The sequence below is a fragment of the Macaca fascicularis genome, chromosome 1 (genome assembly GCF_037993035.2).
Source record: "Macaca fascicularis isolate 582-1 chromosome 1, T2T-MFA8v1.1".
Taxonomy (NCBI): Eukaryota; Metazoa; Chordata; class Mammalia; order Primates; family Cercopithecidae; genus Macaca; species Macaca fascicularis.
This window is the reverse complement of record NC_088375.1, coordinates 223,099,354-223,113,824: the sequence shown is the minus strand read 5'-3', so window position 1 is coordinate 223,113,824 and position 14,471 is coordinate 223,099,354. Positions and strand designations below refer to the sequence as shown.

General features: G+C 54.1%; 1 protein-coding gene across 3 annotated transcripts in view; it reads left to right on the top strand.

Moving 5' to 3' along the window:
* The window catches only part of DRAXIN (dorsal inhibitory axon guidance protein), a 39,821-nt gene that overhangs the window by 16,471 nt on the left and 8,879 nt on the right, over positions 1-14,471 (top strand). For 2 of the 3 annotated variants that reach the window (XM_045380717.3, XM_015442624.4), the window contains 4 exons: positions 8,475-8,935; positions 11,192-11,382; positions 13,161-13,272; positions 13,706-13,795. In XM_045380717.3, the coding sequence (XP_045236652.1) occupies positions 8,485-8,935; positions 11,192-11,382; positions 13,161-13,272; positions 13,706-13,795 (844 nt within the window). In that variant the 5' untranslated portion in view covers positions 8,475-8,484. Of the gene's footprint in view, positions 1-5,014; positions 5,123-8,474; positions 8,936-11,191; positions 11,383-13,160; positions 13,273-13,705; positions 13,796-14,471 lie in introns of those variants that run through there. The other variant, XM_045380725.3, reaches the window with a different exon arrangement.

Genomic DNA, 14,471 nt, shown 5'->3' with positions numbered 1-14,471 from the left:
CACACAGAGGGGCTCAGCTAGTGGCTGACCACCGGGTTTCACTCTCCCCTGCGATCTCCATCGCAAGGAGGCAGCAGTCCCCAGCAGAGCAAGAGGCAGAGCTCTGTGCCAGAGAAAGACCTGTGGAGGAGTAGGTGGGGCTCTGACTGCTCTGAGGCCTAGGGGTTGCTGAGAGGCCCCTTCCTATTGGCAAGGTGGCACTTTGGGGGATACAGAGCCACAGGGAGGCAGGGAGATGAGTAGGGACTAGCCCAGGATGATCAAGGTACCAGTATGCCAGTGAACACCCAGCAGGGCAGCTGCTGTGAGTCTCACTTGCCCTGTCCTCTACTCCACCTGCACTGCCAGGCTCTATCCATACCTGGAACACCACCACCACCTACCCACACACAAACCACACTGAAGCACTGACTTCCTAAGTAGTCAAGTCTCAGGGCAGCCTAATAATCCCATTTCACAGACAAGGAAATAGACTCATGAAGGGAGGAGATGTTGGGAGGGATCAGGAGGGCAATTAGAACACTCGCATCCCAAATTACCTTGGGAAGAGCCCAGCCCAGGAATGAATTTAGAATCCACACAGTTGCTCCCTGACTCTCATGTAGGGTATGACTGCTTTGACTGAACAAGAAAATTACCCACTTTCCAACCCTGGGGGTGTCAGCTCCACCGGAAGAAGACAGAAGTCGGCTCCTAGGGGGCCGGGGTTCCAGCATGCCCTAACTAGAGCTGGGGCTGACTGCACAGTGGCCACACTCTGCTAAGAGCAGACGGGGCTTGAGGACTGCACCGCCCATCTCCAATTCCTGCCATTTCAGGAAGTGTCCATGTGAGTGATGAGGAGTAGCCAGAGGGAAAATTGGGCAGATCAATTTCAAGTTAAAGCAATTGCTGGGTCCGGGGCTCACGCCTGTAATTCCAGAACTTTGGGAGGCCAAGGTGGGAAGATCACTTGGGGCCAGGAATTCGAGACCAACCTGGGCAACATAGGGAGAGACCTCATCTCAATGAAAAATAAGAAAAAACTAGCCTGGCATGATGGTATGTGGCTATCGTCCCAGCTACTTAGGAGGCTGAGGCAGGAAGATCGCTTGAGCTGGAGAGGTCGAGGCTCCAGTGAGCTATGATGGTACAACTGTACTCCAGCCTGTATGACAGAGCAAGACCCTGTCTACAAATAAACAAACAAACAAAAAATCTTAAAGTCTTCCTGGAACTATAGAGACATAAAATCTGAGATGATTCCTGCATTCAACAAAATCTGAATCTGGGGATACAATTCCTCCCCACAGAGCTCCTAGGTTGGGAGTATCCGGAAGGGAAGAATATTTTGTCCCTAGCCCCTGGAGGCCCAATCCACACCCTATGGCTATTATCTGTCACCCCTCCCCATAGGCGGCTGGCAGTTGAACAGACAGACAGATGGAGGAGCCTTGTCATCATGCATCATAAATTCTCAGGCTCCCTTGGCAGACAGGGCCTTTGAGACCACCTAATCCAATGGCCCAGTGGTCCTCCTCCCCTACTCCCTGCCAAAAATAAATGTTTTGAGTAGTGCAAATGTTTTCTCAAATGAAATTCGACCCATAATCCTAATACATAAAACCAACAAAACAGTGTTTTATAAGCAGTATAGCACCCCACCACCACCAAGAATTCCTTTCCCCAAATCAAAAATTTCTCTATTTTATGCAGACACAACACAACTTTAAGCCCTACTTGCGACCAGACTAACTCTCTTTGGCCTCTCCCGCCTAGATTCTGTGCAACAGCTGCTTTGCCCCAGTTTATAATAATTACTTAGTTTAATTTTTGTTAAAATTTTTTTTTTTAGAGACAGGGACTTACTATGTTGTCCAGACTGAATTCAAACTCCTGGGCTCAAGGGATCCTCCTGCCTCAGCCTCCCAAGTAGCCAGGACTAATATTTACTTATTTTAAAGTAAACTGCTGGGCGCGGTGGCTCAAGCCAGGCATGGTACTCACGCCTGTAATCCCAGCACTTTGGGAAGTCAAGGTGGGCGGATCACCTGAGGTCAGGAGTTCGAGTCCAGCCTGGCCAACATAGCGAAACCCTGTCTCTACTAAAAATACAAGAATTAGCTGGGCATGGTGGTGCGTGCCTGTAATCCCAGCTACTCAGGAGGCTGAGGCAAGAGAATTGTTTAAACCTAGGAGGTGGAGATTGAAGTGAACCGAGATCACGCCACTGCACTCCAGCCCGGGTGACACAGCGAGACTCAGTCTCAATAAATAAATAAATAAAGTAAATCCAGGTGTGGTGGCTCACACCTGTAATCCCAGTACTTTGGGAGGCCGAGGCGGGTGGATCTTGAGGTCAGGAGTTCAAGACCAGCCTGGCCAACATGGTGAAATCCTGTCTCTACTAAAAACACAAAAATTAGCTGGGCGTGGTGGCAGCGCCTGCAATCCCTCAGGAGACTGAGGCAGGAGGATTGCTTGAACCCGGGAGACGAAGGTTGTGGTGAGCTGAGATTGTGCCACCGCACTCCAGCCTGGGTGACAGAGCGAGACTCTGTTTCAAAATAAATAAACAAATATAAATAAAGTAAACCAATGAGAAAAAGAGAAGCTGTTCTCCATGATATAAAATAATGTAATGGATATCCGTTACACTCATGGGTATGTGGCTGCGCTTCTAACTGGCTTGGATTGTTCACGTTCAGAAAATCCTGGAGCATGCAGTTAAATAGCTGCAAATGGTAGTGAGTCTTTGCAACTGCTCACCTTACATCCCTGGAATACTCTTCAGTGAACCAGAAGCCCGAGTTATGATGGGGCCGTGCCCATGTTCAAATTGGGTAGAGAATGTATTTGAGAGTGTCTGTTATTTTTACTACAGTTTTCAAAATAATTTTAAAAATTTATTTTTAAAGTGAAGCTAGAATCAGATGCTTACAGAACCCCTGAAACATTCCTGCCAAATACAGTCGCACAAATGTGTCACTTTGGCACATGAGGAGTAGACTCGGGCTAAGGGAGGGAGGCTGATGAGGTTCTCCCAATGGGGGGTTGTCTGCTTCACACCATAATCCGCGCCATCTGAGCATCACTGATATCCCTGACCCAGGATTCCCATCGGACCCGCCTTGGCCAGCCATGACTTGCTCCCCCCAACCCACTATGCAACAGGAAGGCCGATCAGCGCCGCAGGAATGCTGGTCTGACAGCTGTCCCAAGAAGCCTGGCGGCCGAGCTCCACAGTTGTCCCTCAGGCAGGCGGGGCAGGATCCCCTGAGTCTCCTGGCCCCCAAATGCAAGGCTGTTGTGGGGGAGGGGCTCAGGAATCAAGGCTGACTCCAGGCTCGATTCATCGCCTTCGTTTGCATATGATGATGCTGCTTTCCTGCGGCCTCCCAGATGGAGACAGCTCTCCAATTCTCCCCTAGGATGGGGGACAGGATGGTGGCTTGAGATAAGCCCGTTCTCCTCCCTGGTTAGTGTCTGTTTCCCAGCTGCTGGTGGCTCCTGGTCCCTGACCGCACTCAAGGACGAAGATGCCTCTTACCGCGAGGATGAGTGGCTGCGTGGGGGAGGCAGGTGGCCACACGGACAGTGGGGACAAGAACCATGTCCTGTGTGCGCCGGGTGCCAGGAGAACCCCAGCTTGAGATGGGCTTTGCCACTTGCCAGTTGTGCCATCTTGGATTTATGGCTTACACCCCCCTCACCCCCAGAGCCTCAGTTTCGTTATTTTAAAACCATGGAAAAGTCTCCCTGATGTACAGTGCAGTCGAGAGGAAAAATGAGATGTGGATGAAAGAAAGAAACGCAGAAAGGCCTGGGATTCACAGCTGCTCGGGGACAGCAGCTCCTACAATTACGATTGCTTTTGTTTTAATTTGTTTTGTTTTTAATGATTCGCTATCAGCCCTCAGTTGTGAAAGGGGCCGGCTCTGGGTTGTGGATGTTCCTGCCATCCCTCAGCAACTCTGGTCCAGGGTCATTCCGGGCTGCTGACTGTGCCTGACTGGGAGGAGCAGACCAAGGACCAGAAGCGCAGGCTTTGTGAGCAACCCAGCCAGGGCAGAACTGCCCCGGACTGCAGGGAAGTGGAGGGGGGCTCCCTCCTTCTTCCGCCTGGTTGCCTGGTGCTTTGTGACACAGCCTCCAACTGGCTTCCAGAGTGACAGAAATGGATTGGAGCCCTTGGTCGCTGTGGATCCTTGGCACGACTTCTGTAGCAGCCCATGTTTCCTCGGGGGCTCCCTGCCAGGCTGGCATCTCAGCTGCTGGGCTGTGCCAAGAGCTGGGTACAAATCCCTGGGGCTGGAGAGAGGGGCCTGTGCAGTCTTCCCCCAGCCTCTCCTCCAGCTGACACACACTCTTGCACACACTCCACACCCATGCTCACAAACATGCTTGTGCACACACATACGCTCACACATGCTCACAATACACACGCTTTCACACACATGAGTTCACACACACATGCTCACATACACACACGTACACGCCCACACATATTCACGCTCACACATGCTCACAACACACACATGCTCACAACATACACATGCTCACACACACACAATGCTCACACACACCCACACATACTCTCACAACACATACACACACTCACGCATGCTCTCACACTCACACACATGCATATACACACCCACACATATTCACACTCACATGGTCACAACACACACACACGCTCACATACATGCTAACACTCCCACACATACACTCACAACACAGACACCTACACAGCCACACATTCACGCTAACACATAATCACACACACACACACTCACACATGTTCACACACACATGTGAACACTCCCACACACTCACAACACACATACACCCCCACACATATTCACACTCACACATGATCACAGTACACACACACATATGCTCACACATGCTTCACACACACGTCACGCTCACACATACATGCCCGATGCTCACACACACACTCACATATCCTGGGGATTTATTTATGATCTTCTGCCGAGGTATAAATTCTCTTTTTTTTTTAGTCTCTCTCTGTCTCCCAGACCTGAGTGCAGAGTCACAATCTCGGCTCACTGCAACTTCCGCCTCCAGGTTTCAAGCAATTCTCCTGCCTCAGCCTCCTGAGTAGCTGGAATTACAGGTGCATTTCGTCATTCCCATCTAATTTTTGTATTTTTAGCAGAGTCAGAGTTTCACCATGTTGGCCAGGCTGGCCTCGAACTCCTGACCTCAGGTGATCCACCCGCCTTGGCCTCCCAAAGTGCTGGGATTACAGGCATGAGCCACTGTGCCCGGCCTGATATATAAATTGGATTGTGCTCAATCCACTTCTGTTCTGATCCATGGCTACTGGTGCCTATTATGTGCAGGGCCCTGGAGAGGCCGCAGAGCAGAGGGGAGACTGAGCGCAGTCCTTTAGAAGCTTCCAGTCTAGCCAGGGGCTTAAAAAAACCTGACAGCCCCAGCACAAAATGACACACGAGGTCTTCAAGAGCAGGACAAAGGCAGGTGGGGAGCACTTCGAGTCAGGGGACTGAACGAGGCTTCCTGGAGGAAGGGACATTTGGGTTGAGTCCCAAAGGATGGGCAGGACTTGGACGGAGAGAGATGAGGGAGGAGGGGAGAGGTTCCAGGCAGAGGGGACAGCCTAAGTGAGAACGGAGATCCAGAAAGCGGGGGTGTGTTTGGGGCCTAGGGAGCAATCTCTGTTGCCTGTGAAGGGGAGAAAGTAGAAGGTGGAGCTGCAAAGCTTGATTGGGGCCATATTACATGAGATCTTAAGTGCCAAAGTAAGGAGTCTGTGGTTATGTGGGAAGGCAATAGGGAGCCATAGACAGTTTTGAGCAGATAAGGGTCACAACCCGAGTAGCCATACCACCAGTATGTGCTGGGTCTGGGGAGAGGATGGAGCCCCCTTGGGTGCACCCCCATGGGTGCTCTGGCACTGCACACTGAAATCCCATTTCCTCTGTCCCAGGCTGGCCGTGTGGGTGATATGTGGGGCTTGAAGCATGGGAGGGAACAAAGATGTCACTCAGACTGGGGTTCCACTGGCCCTGAAGCAGGATGGGCGCAGTGAACAGACCCACAGCCAAATAGGGTCTTGGCAACAGAGCTTGGGGAGATGGCAGTCCGGGTGGGACCATGCTGCTTGGGGGTGTTGGAGTCGGGTGGGAGTGGGGGTTCATCTCCTGGCTCTGCAGGGGAGGAACTGTCCTCCAAGACCAGCACCTAGGCTGGTGACCAGGCTCAGACGCTGGTTGTGAGGTTTACTGACAGCCTTGTGTGTCCCCGGGGACAGCAGTCTAGCTGAGAAGCTGCCCATCTGTCTGCCAAGCCTCCTCTGCTCTCTTGCCCGCGCTGTCTGGGTTTTTCTACCTCATTCTCCTCAACCCCCAGGACAAGGAGGAGGCAGTGATTCCATTCATTGGCCAACGCCCCGAAGTTTCCCTGTCCCTGGGATGCTCTTTGGGCTTCTCCCAGGCTGTCATGTCCCTGCAGGACAGAAAGGCAGGGCTGGGTCTCAGACATGGACAGGATCCCATACGCGCTTTGCCTTTCCAGTCACAGGAAGAGCAGGGGGCGAAGTCTGGCAGTGGTCAGGCTAAACACCAGCCCAGAGAGCAGCCCTAATCCACTGGCCCCGAAGAAGGATTGAGGTTCCCTCTGCCCCTAACAATGCTTGAGTGACAGGCCTTCAAAATGGGCCCCTCCGCCCCCTGGGCTGCTTCAGGAACTAGGGCACAGGTCCCGCTTGCTGAGCTCTGGCCTCAAGAGCACTTGTTAGGGAAGGGCTGGAAGTAAGGCCAGTGGGGCAGTGCCTTCTGTTGCTGGTGAGGTGACCAGGACAGGAGCAGGGACTGTGATGCAGGGTCTGTGGCCTTAGGAACGGATGCAGGTGTGATGGGAGACAAGGTTGTCACAACAAGCCTGTCCCAGGGTCCCACGCACGTCACCAAGGCTCACTCAGAATCTTCAGCCGGATCCCCGGGATAGGGGACAAGGTGGAAATTGATGGCCACCTCCTTGTCTCCACTCATGGTTCTAGGAAGAGCTGAGCTGTGGGCAGTGGAGGCCAGGGCCCAGGATCCCAGGAGACCAGGACATGCCAGGCTGGGATGGAGGCAGAGCCGGGTGAAGCCACCACAGACCCTGTGAGGCTGAAGGAGGTGTCTTCCCTGTCCCCTCCCCGAGTGGGTGGTCAGGGCTCCAAAGGCACAGCAGTTTCCCCGCCCCTCCCACCCTCACTTGGGGTCAGCTAAGGTGACACTGGGGTGGGCCAGCCAGCATGGGGGCTGCAGGGAGAGGCGCCAGGAAGCAGGGACACATCACAGGCCCACCAACCTTTCCTCAGCCCTGGGCAATTATATGGTCACAAATCACAAAGAAACGGTGGCGTAAGCACCCTTGCCAGCCTAGTGGAATACTCGGGAGGCCATAAAAATTCAATTAGCCTGGCTAACCTGGTGCCCAGCTCCAGGATACAGTGAGGCTGGTGCAATGGAGGCGGGTGCGTGGGGGAGCAGCTGCGGGTGGCCCACGGGGGCAGGAGATCTCCAGAGTCTGACAGACGCCCCCACCATCCCCTGAGCTGCAGCTTCTCCCTCCAGTGTGGAGGGAGGGCACCGGGTCCCCTGAGGGGGCTGTCCTGAGGCTAGGTCCAGTTGGCTCAGTCTACCCTGCAGGGGTCAGAGCCAAGTCTGCAAAGCTGTCCCCAAACCCCCTCCGCCAGGGGAAGGGACAGTGTCAGAACATTCTGGGGCCTCAGAGCTCATCATGGGAGAAGAAAAAGGCAGAGCTGGGCCATCCTGGGACCGCCACACGGGGTTCAGGGCTCAGGGATAGAAATGACATAGTGCCACTTACCAGTTGTGACTTAACCTCTCTGAGCATTAATTGCCACTTCAGAAAAATGGGGAAAATAACAGGAGCCATTTCAGAGAGCTATTGAAAGGGCGAAGTGACATGAATTCACACAAAGCTCTTAACGTGGGTCCTGCCCACAGCGTGCGCTCAAACACTATTATTCCATTTGTATGGAATTAGGCTCCGAGTCAAGTCTCAGGGCCTAGAGGCACATTTCTGAGCTCTGAGGGACTCAGTTCCCTTCTGGGGGACTTGGTAAGGGGCAGAGGTTTGTGCAGAGAAAGGAATTCTGGACTGATCTGGAACTTGGATGCTGCTGAAATGATTTAAGCCGGGGGTTCTCAGCCTCGGCACTGTTGTTTTTCTGGGCCGGATGAATCTCGGTTTCGGGGCGCCGTCCTGTGCATTGTCGGGCGTTTAGCAGCATCCCGGGGCTCCAACCTCTACATGCCAGTAGCACTCCCCAGTTTTGACAACTAAAATATGTCTCCAGGCATTGCCAAATGTCTGCGGGGTCTAAATCCCCCTCTGTGGCTGTTGAGAAAAACTGGGCTTTAATCATCTGAGTGGGGGGCAGCAGAGGAGGGGCCTGGGGCTGCGAATTCATGGTGTTGCTTTTCTTGCAGGGAGGAGCCAATGGCTGGGCCTGCCACCCACACCGCCCCCATGCTGTTCCTCGTCCTCCTGCTGCCCTTGGAGCTGAGCCTGGCAGGCGCCCTTGCACCTGGCACCCCTGCTCGGAACCTCCCTGAGAATCACATCGACCTCCCAGGCCCAGCGCTGTGGACGCCTCAGGCCAGCCACCACCGCCGGCGGGGCCTGGGCAAGAAGGAGTGGGGCCCAGGCCTGCCCAGCCAGGCCCAGGATGGGGCTGTGGTCACTGCCACCAGGCAGGCCTCCAGGCTGCCAGAGGCGGAAGGGCCGCTGCCTGAGCAGAGTCCTGCAGGCCTGCTGCAGGACAAGGACCTGCTCTTGGGGTTGGCAGTGCCCTACCCCGAGAAGGAGAACCGACCTCCAGGTTGGGAGAGGGCCAGGAAACGCAGCAGGGAGCACAAGAGACGCAGGGACAGGCTGAGGCTGCACCGAGGTAGCTGGAGAGCTGCGAGGGGTGGGGATGGGGGAATTCCTGCCATGGGCTGAGGGGAGCAGGACAGGATGCAGGGACGGATCAGGGCTGTGAGGTCCCTGGAAGAATATCCAGAGGAGAGGAGGGGTCTCAGAGGGACCTGGTAAGGGGAGGAGGCGGGGAGAGGCCTAGGGTTGGGGCATGGGAAGGGGAGAGGGATGTATTGCAATAGAATCTGTCTTATCAACAGATCATCTTCCTGAATCAGGAAGTTCTACCTAAATTTCTCCTACTGTAAGTTCTGAGTAGAGATGGAGCAACAGCTCAGTGCTCTCCAAGCACATTCCTTACTCGACTCTGAAGCATCGGGTAGGGGCTAAGAGCCTGGACTCTGAAGCCAGGTCTGCCTGAGATCAGGTCCTGCCTCCACCACTTACTCGGGTGTGGCCCTGGGCAAGTTCTCTTTCTGTGCCTTGGTTTTCCCCTCTGTAAATCGAAGAGACTGATCCCACCTGCCCTCAGTGTCGTTGCAGAGACTTGGTTAGTGGGGCACTTGGGGCTCAGCTGGCAGGGCCACGAGCGGTCATTGCTCTGGTTAATCCCAGCCCCGTGCTGAGGCCAAATCAGTGTCCTCCAACCTGGATGCAGGTGACTCCAGGAGAGGCATCACTTGCCTCCTGCTCCTGCCTCTGTCCTGTTTGTCTCGGTGCGCCCCTAGCCCTTCCCACCTTCCTTAACATTTCCTCCACATCCCCTGGGAGCTAGCTAGCCCCCTGCTGGCCCGGGCTTCCCCCTCCCGGTGCCCATTCAGTCTCAGAGCAGACATATCCTGGCAGCTCCAGTCAGGTGGCTCCTCCCAGCCTTGCCTGGCCCTAAGCCAGGGAACTCAGCTTCTAAGCTTTCTGTGTGACCAGACTGCCTCTAGGGGCATGCTGAGTGCCACAAACGCAGTGGTGGTGGCAGGGTTCTTTGGCAGGAAGGCAACGGAGCCTCAACGCCTCTTATGCAAACAGCTGAGGCTGGCTTCCCTGCGAGGCCTGAGAACCCCCCAAGTGGGCAGAGGCCAGTCAGGGTCCCCTGGCTTTGACTTTCAGCCTCCCACTCCTGGGGTCACCTGTGTCAGCTTTCAGGGGAGGATGCTGGCACCCTTGAGGACAGCTAGAGGGCACGTGTGGGGTGTGGACCTGTCCTGCTGGGCTCCTGCTCCCCCAGCTCCAGGGCTGCAGCTGGGCCTCCTGAGAGAGTTGACATGGAGAGGAGGAGGCGGGGAACAGAGAAGGTTTGTGGGGTAGGCCCTGTTCTGCTGACAACTGGCTGTGAAACCTCAGGCCGGGCCAGGCGTGGTGGCTCACACCTGTAATCCCAGCACTTTGGGAGGCTGAGGCGAGCGGATCACTTGAGATCAGGAGTTCGAGAGCCACCTGGGAAACATGGAGAAACCCATCTCTACCAAAAAAACAAAAATAAGCCAGGTGTGGTGGCACAGGTCTGTAATCCCAGTTACTCAGGAGGCTGAGGTGGGAGAATCACTTGAACCCTGGAGGCAGAGGTTGTAATGAGCCAAGATTGAGACCCTGCACTCCAGCCCTGCTGGAATTGAATCCAGGCCCTACTACTCATGAGCTGTGCATCCTTGGGCAAGTCACCTAACCTCTCTGTGCTTCAGTTTCCTTCCCTGTAGGTAAGACTGAAGGAGCACCCACTTCCCAGAGCTCTTGCAGTAGTTAGATAAAATAATGCTTGTGATGCAGCTCATCTGGTACCCAGCACACAGCAGGTGCTCCATTAGGGGGGTGATGACTAATTATCACCACACAGGATGCTCTCACTTGTGTGTGGTAAGCAGTGATTCCCACCTCCCAGCTTTCTGAAAGGCCACTGCAATGATTCTCAGCCTCATGACATTTCTCCCTACTCAAACTTCACCTCCTCCAGGAAGCCTTCCATGGTTAATCCTACTAGTTCCCATCTGTTACACTTACATATCTGGCTGTGCCCAGCGAACCTGGACTTGCACTTGCTGGAATGTTGCTTTACAGGGAGAATCCTTGCGCTGTCTTCCCAGCGACACTGCAAGTTCTTCCAAGACATTTTCCTCCAAGTTCCCCTCCCCCTCCCCCCCAAGAAGGGTGGGAAGCAGGGATGGGGGCTGAACCAAGGGCTTGTCACATGGTCCCTGCTGCCTCCTAGTTTGTAGCATAAAATGTGGGTTCTACTATAGACCGCCACGAGGTGGCAAGCAGATACAGCCCCTGTGCTCCTCACCCTGTGTCTCAGGCCGAGCCTTGGTCCGAGGTCCCAGCTCCCTGATGAAGAAGGCGGAGCTCTCCGAAGCCCAGGCGCTGGACGCAGCCATGGAGGAGTCCTCCACCAGCCTGGCCCCCACCATGTTCTTCCTCACCACCTTTGAGGCAGCACCTGCCACAGAAGAGTCCCTGATCCTGCCTGTCACCTCCCTGCAGCCCCAGGTAAGGGGTCCCCAAACAGCCTCGGATCTGGAAGGGTCCTTGAGCCCATGTCATGGAAAACCCTGTTAGTACATGTAGGGAGACTGAGGCACGGGGGCAGGAGGCCACAGAGCTTAGATTGAAACCAGATCTCCTGCTGCTCATCCAGTCTAACTCCAGCCCTGGTGGGTGTTCCATCCTGACAAGGGGCTGCCACTGTCCAGGGCAAAGTGGTCCCAGGGGCCCACTCTGGGGACAGCCAAGGAGGCAAGCGGCAGCTCAGCATGCTGGTGTCTGCATGGAGAGCAGCGAGGCCTGGGTAGGAGCTTTCTGCATACAGAGGAACATGAAGCATAATAAGGGTGATTTTTAAAACCATGTCGTCAAGACCCAGAATTAATAGGCATTAGCTAACACTTGAACCCATCTGCGTCAGATCTTTAAAAAAGGTATGTGGGCCGGGCGCGGTGGCTCACACCTGTAATTCCAACACTTTAGAAGGCCAAGGCAGGAGGGTCACTTGAGCCCAGGAGTTTGAGACTATCCTGGGCAATATAGGGAGACCCTGTGTCTATAAAACTTCTTTAAAAAGTTAGCCAGGCATGAAAGCATGTGCCTGTGGTCCCAGCTACTTGGGAGGCTGAGGTGGGAGGATCGCTTGAACCCAGGGCTACAGTGAGCCATGATTGCACCACTGCACTCCAGTCTGGGCAACAGAGTAACAGCCTATCTCAAGGGAAAAAAATTATATATGTGAAGAGAAAGTAAGCGAGCAAATGTGACAAAAACACTACCCACTGGTGATTCTAGAAGAGGGGTATATAGGAGCTGACTGCATCATTCTTGCACCTCTTCTGTGGCTTTGAAAGGTTTTCAAAATAAAATTATTTAAAAGGATCAATAACGTATATGTATTAAAAAATACATAAAAAAGAAATAGGCCAGGTGCGGTGGGTGGCTCACACCTATAATCCCAGCACTTGGGGAGACCGAAGCAGGTGGATCACCTGAGGTCAGGAGTTCGAGACCAGCCTGGCCAACATGGTGAAACCCCATCTCTACTAAAAATACAAAAGAAATGAAGCTTTTTTAGCAGCAGATCTTTCTTATCCTTTTTTGGGGTCTTGCACGCCCTTGAGACTGTGATGAAAGCTGCGGACCGTTTCCCAGGAATGCATGGTTATCCATGTCATCGTCCACGGCCCCCTGCAGCCCAGCCTAGAAGGTGCAGTTCCTGCCCATGTCCTAGTGCGCGCACAGGCCCATGTGTAGATCCAACCATGACCTCTAGCCCTCTGCATTCCTGGGGCCACTGACCTGGGCTGTGAGTGGGACTGAGCCCTGGTTGTGGCCTCAGTGGTGCCGCGGAGAGCTGGTAACCTCTGCTGAGAGAGGAAGGGATGGGAAAGTCCAGTGAGTGGCTTGGCTTTTATTTATGGGAGAGGGAGCCCAACTCCCTCCTCATGAGTTTAAAGACCCTGGGCAAGCAAGATTGCCTTCCTAGCCTGCGGGTGGTCTCCGCCCCTCCTCAGAGGGCCTGGTGGGTAACTCACCTGTGTGTGTCTGCATGGTTCTTCTTGAGTAATGGCTGCAAAGAGAGGAAATTAACCTGGTGAACACTGGAACAGGAGCCTGCGGCAGCCGTCTTTATGTCCTCAGGCCGAGACTCCAGGCTGCCCAGCAGAGGATGAGGTAGCCTCTGAGAAGCCTCTTTTTTGCCCTCTGGTCTTGGGACTCCACACTCCTGCTTCCATGGATTCGAAGGTTCCAACATCCCTCCCTCTTCACTGCTCCAACAGGCACAGCCCAGGCCTGATGGGGAGGTGATGCCCACGCTGGACATGGCCTTGTTCGACTGGACCGATTATGAAGACTTAAAACCTGATGGTTGGCCCTCTGCAAAGAAGAAAGGTATGCCCACCTACCCCACCACCTTCCATGCCTGGGCGCCCTGCCCTCCCTCACCATCTGTTGAGGTGGGGGCCCCAGTGAGCCCTGTCTGATCTTCAGATGTCCAAAGGTGGTATGTGGGGAGAGGGGGAGAGCATGGAGCCTAACCTGGAAATGCCTCTTGGAATGGAGAATGCTGTCACATGCTTATCACGTGCCACACGCTTCCATGTTTCCACTCATGTTACCCTGGGGGAAAATACCTGTTAGGTCCGTAGTACTGTTGATCCCATTTTAGAGAAGAGAAAACTGAGGCAGAGAGAGAGAGGTGTATAGTGCCTTGTCCAAGCCACGCTGTAGGATGGTGGTATGGGCACTCCAACACCTGAGTCCCTGTGCTTAACCTCTGCTCTGCTGGGCCCCAGCTTCTAACGACAGATCTTCTTGTCCCCAGAGAAACACCGGGGTAAACTCTCCAGTGATGGTAACGAAACATCACCAGTCGAAGGGGAACCATGCGACCATCACCAAGACTGCCTGCCAGGTACCAGCCTGCATGACCCAGTCACGCGCTGCCCCCTCCCCTCTCTCTCCCGGGCTCAGTCTTCCTTCCTCTTCCGCCCCCGTCCTTTTTCTCCGGGCGGCAGCCAGCACCCACATTCAAGGCACCAGGCTGAGTGCTGGGAGGAAACCTGGGTGGGAGTGGGGGTTCCCATGTGTGCAGGACCTGAGGATCCTTGACCCTTCATGGATGATAAATAATAACAACAGCTGCCACTTTCCCGAGAGTTGCCGTCAGACATTCATTCATTTAATACATTACTCACGGCCAGGCATGGTGGCTCACGCCTGTAATCCCAACACTTTGGGAGGCCGAGGTGGGTGGATCACCTGAGGTCAGGAGTTTGAGACCATCCTGACCAACATGGCGAAACCCCATCTCTACTAAGAATACAAAAATTACCCAGGCATGGTGGCACATGCCTGTAATCTCAGTTACTCAGGAGGATGAGGCAGGAGAATCAATTGCTTGAAACTGGAAGGTGGAGGTTGCAGTGAGCTGGGATCATGCCACTGCACTCCAGCCTGGGCGACGAGAGGGAAACTCTATCTCAAAAAAAAAAAATTACATTACTCACAACAACCCAGTTTTGAAGTCAGGTGATTGAGCCCCACAGAGGCTGTCTTGCCCAAGGTCACACAGTTAGGAAGTGGCTCCA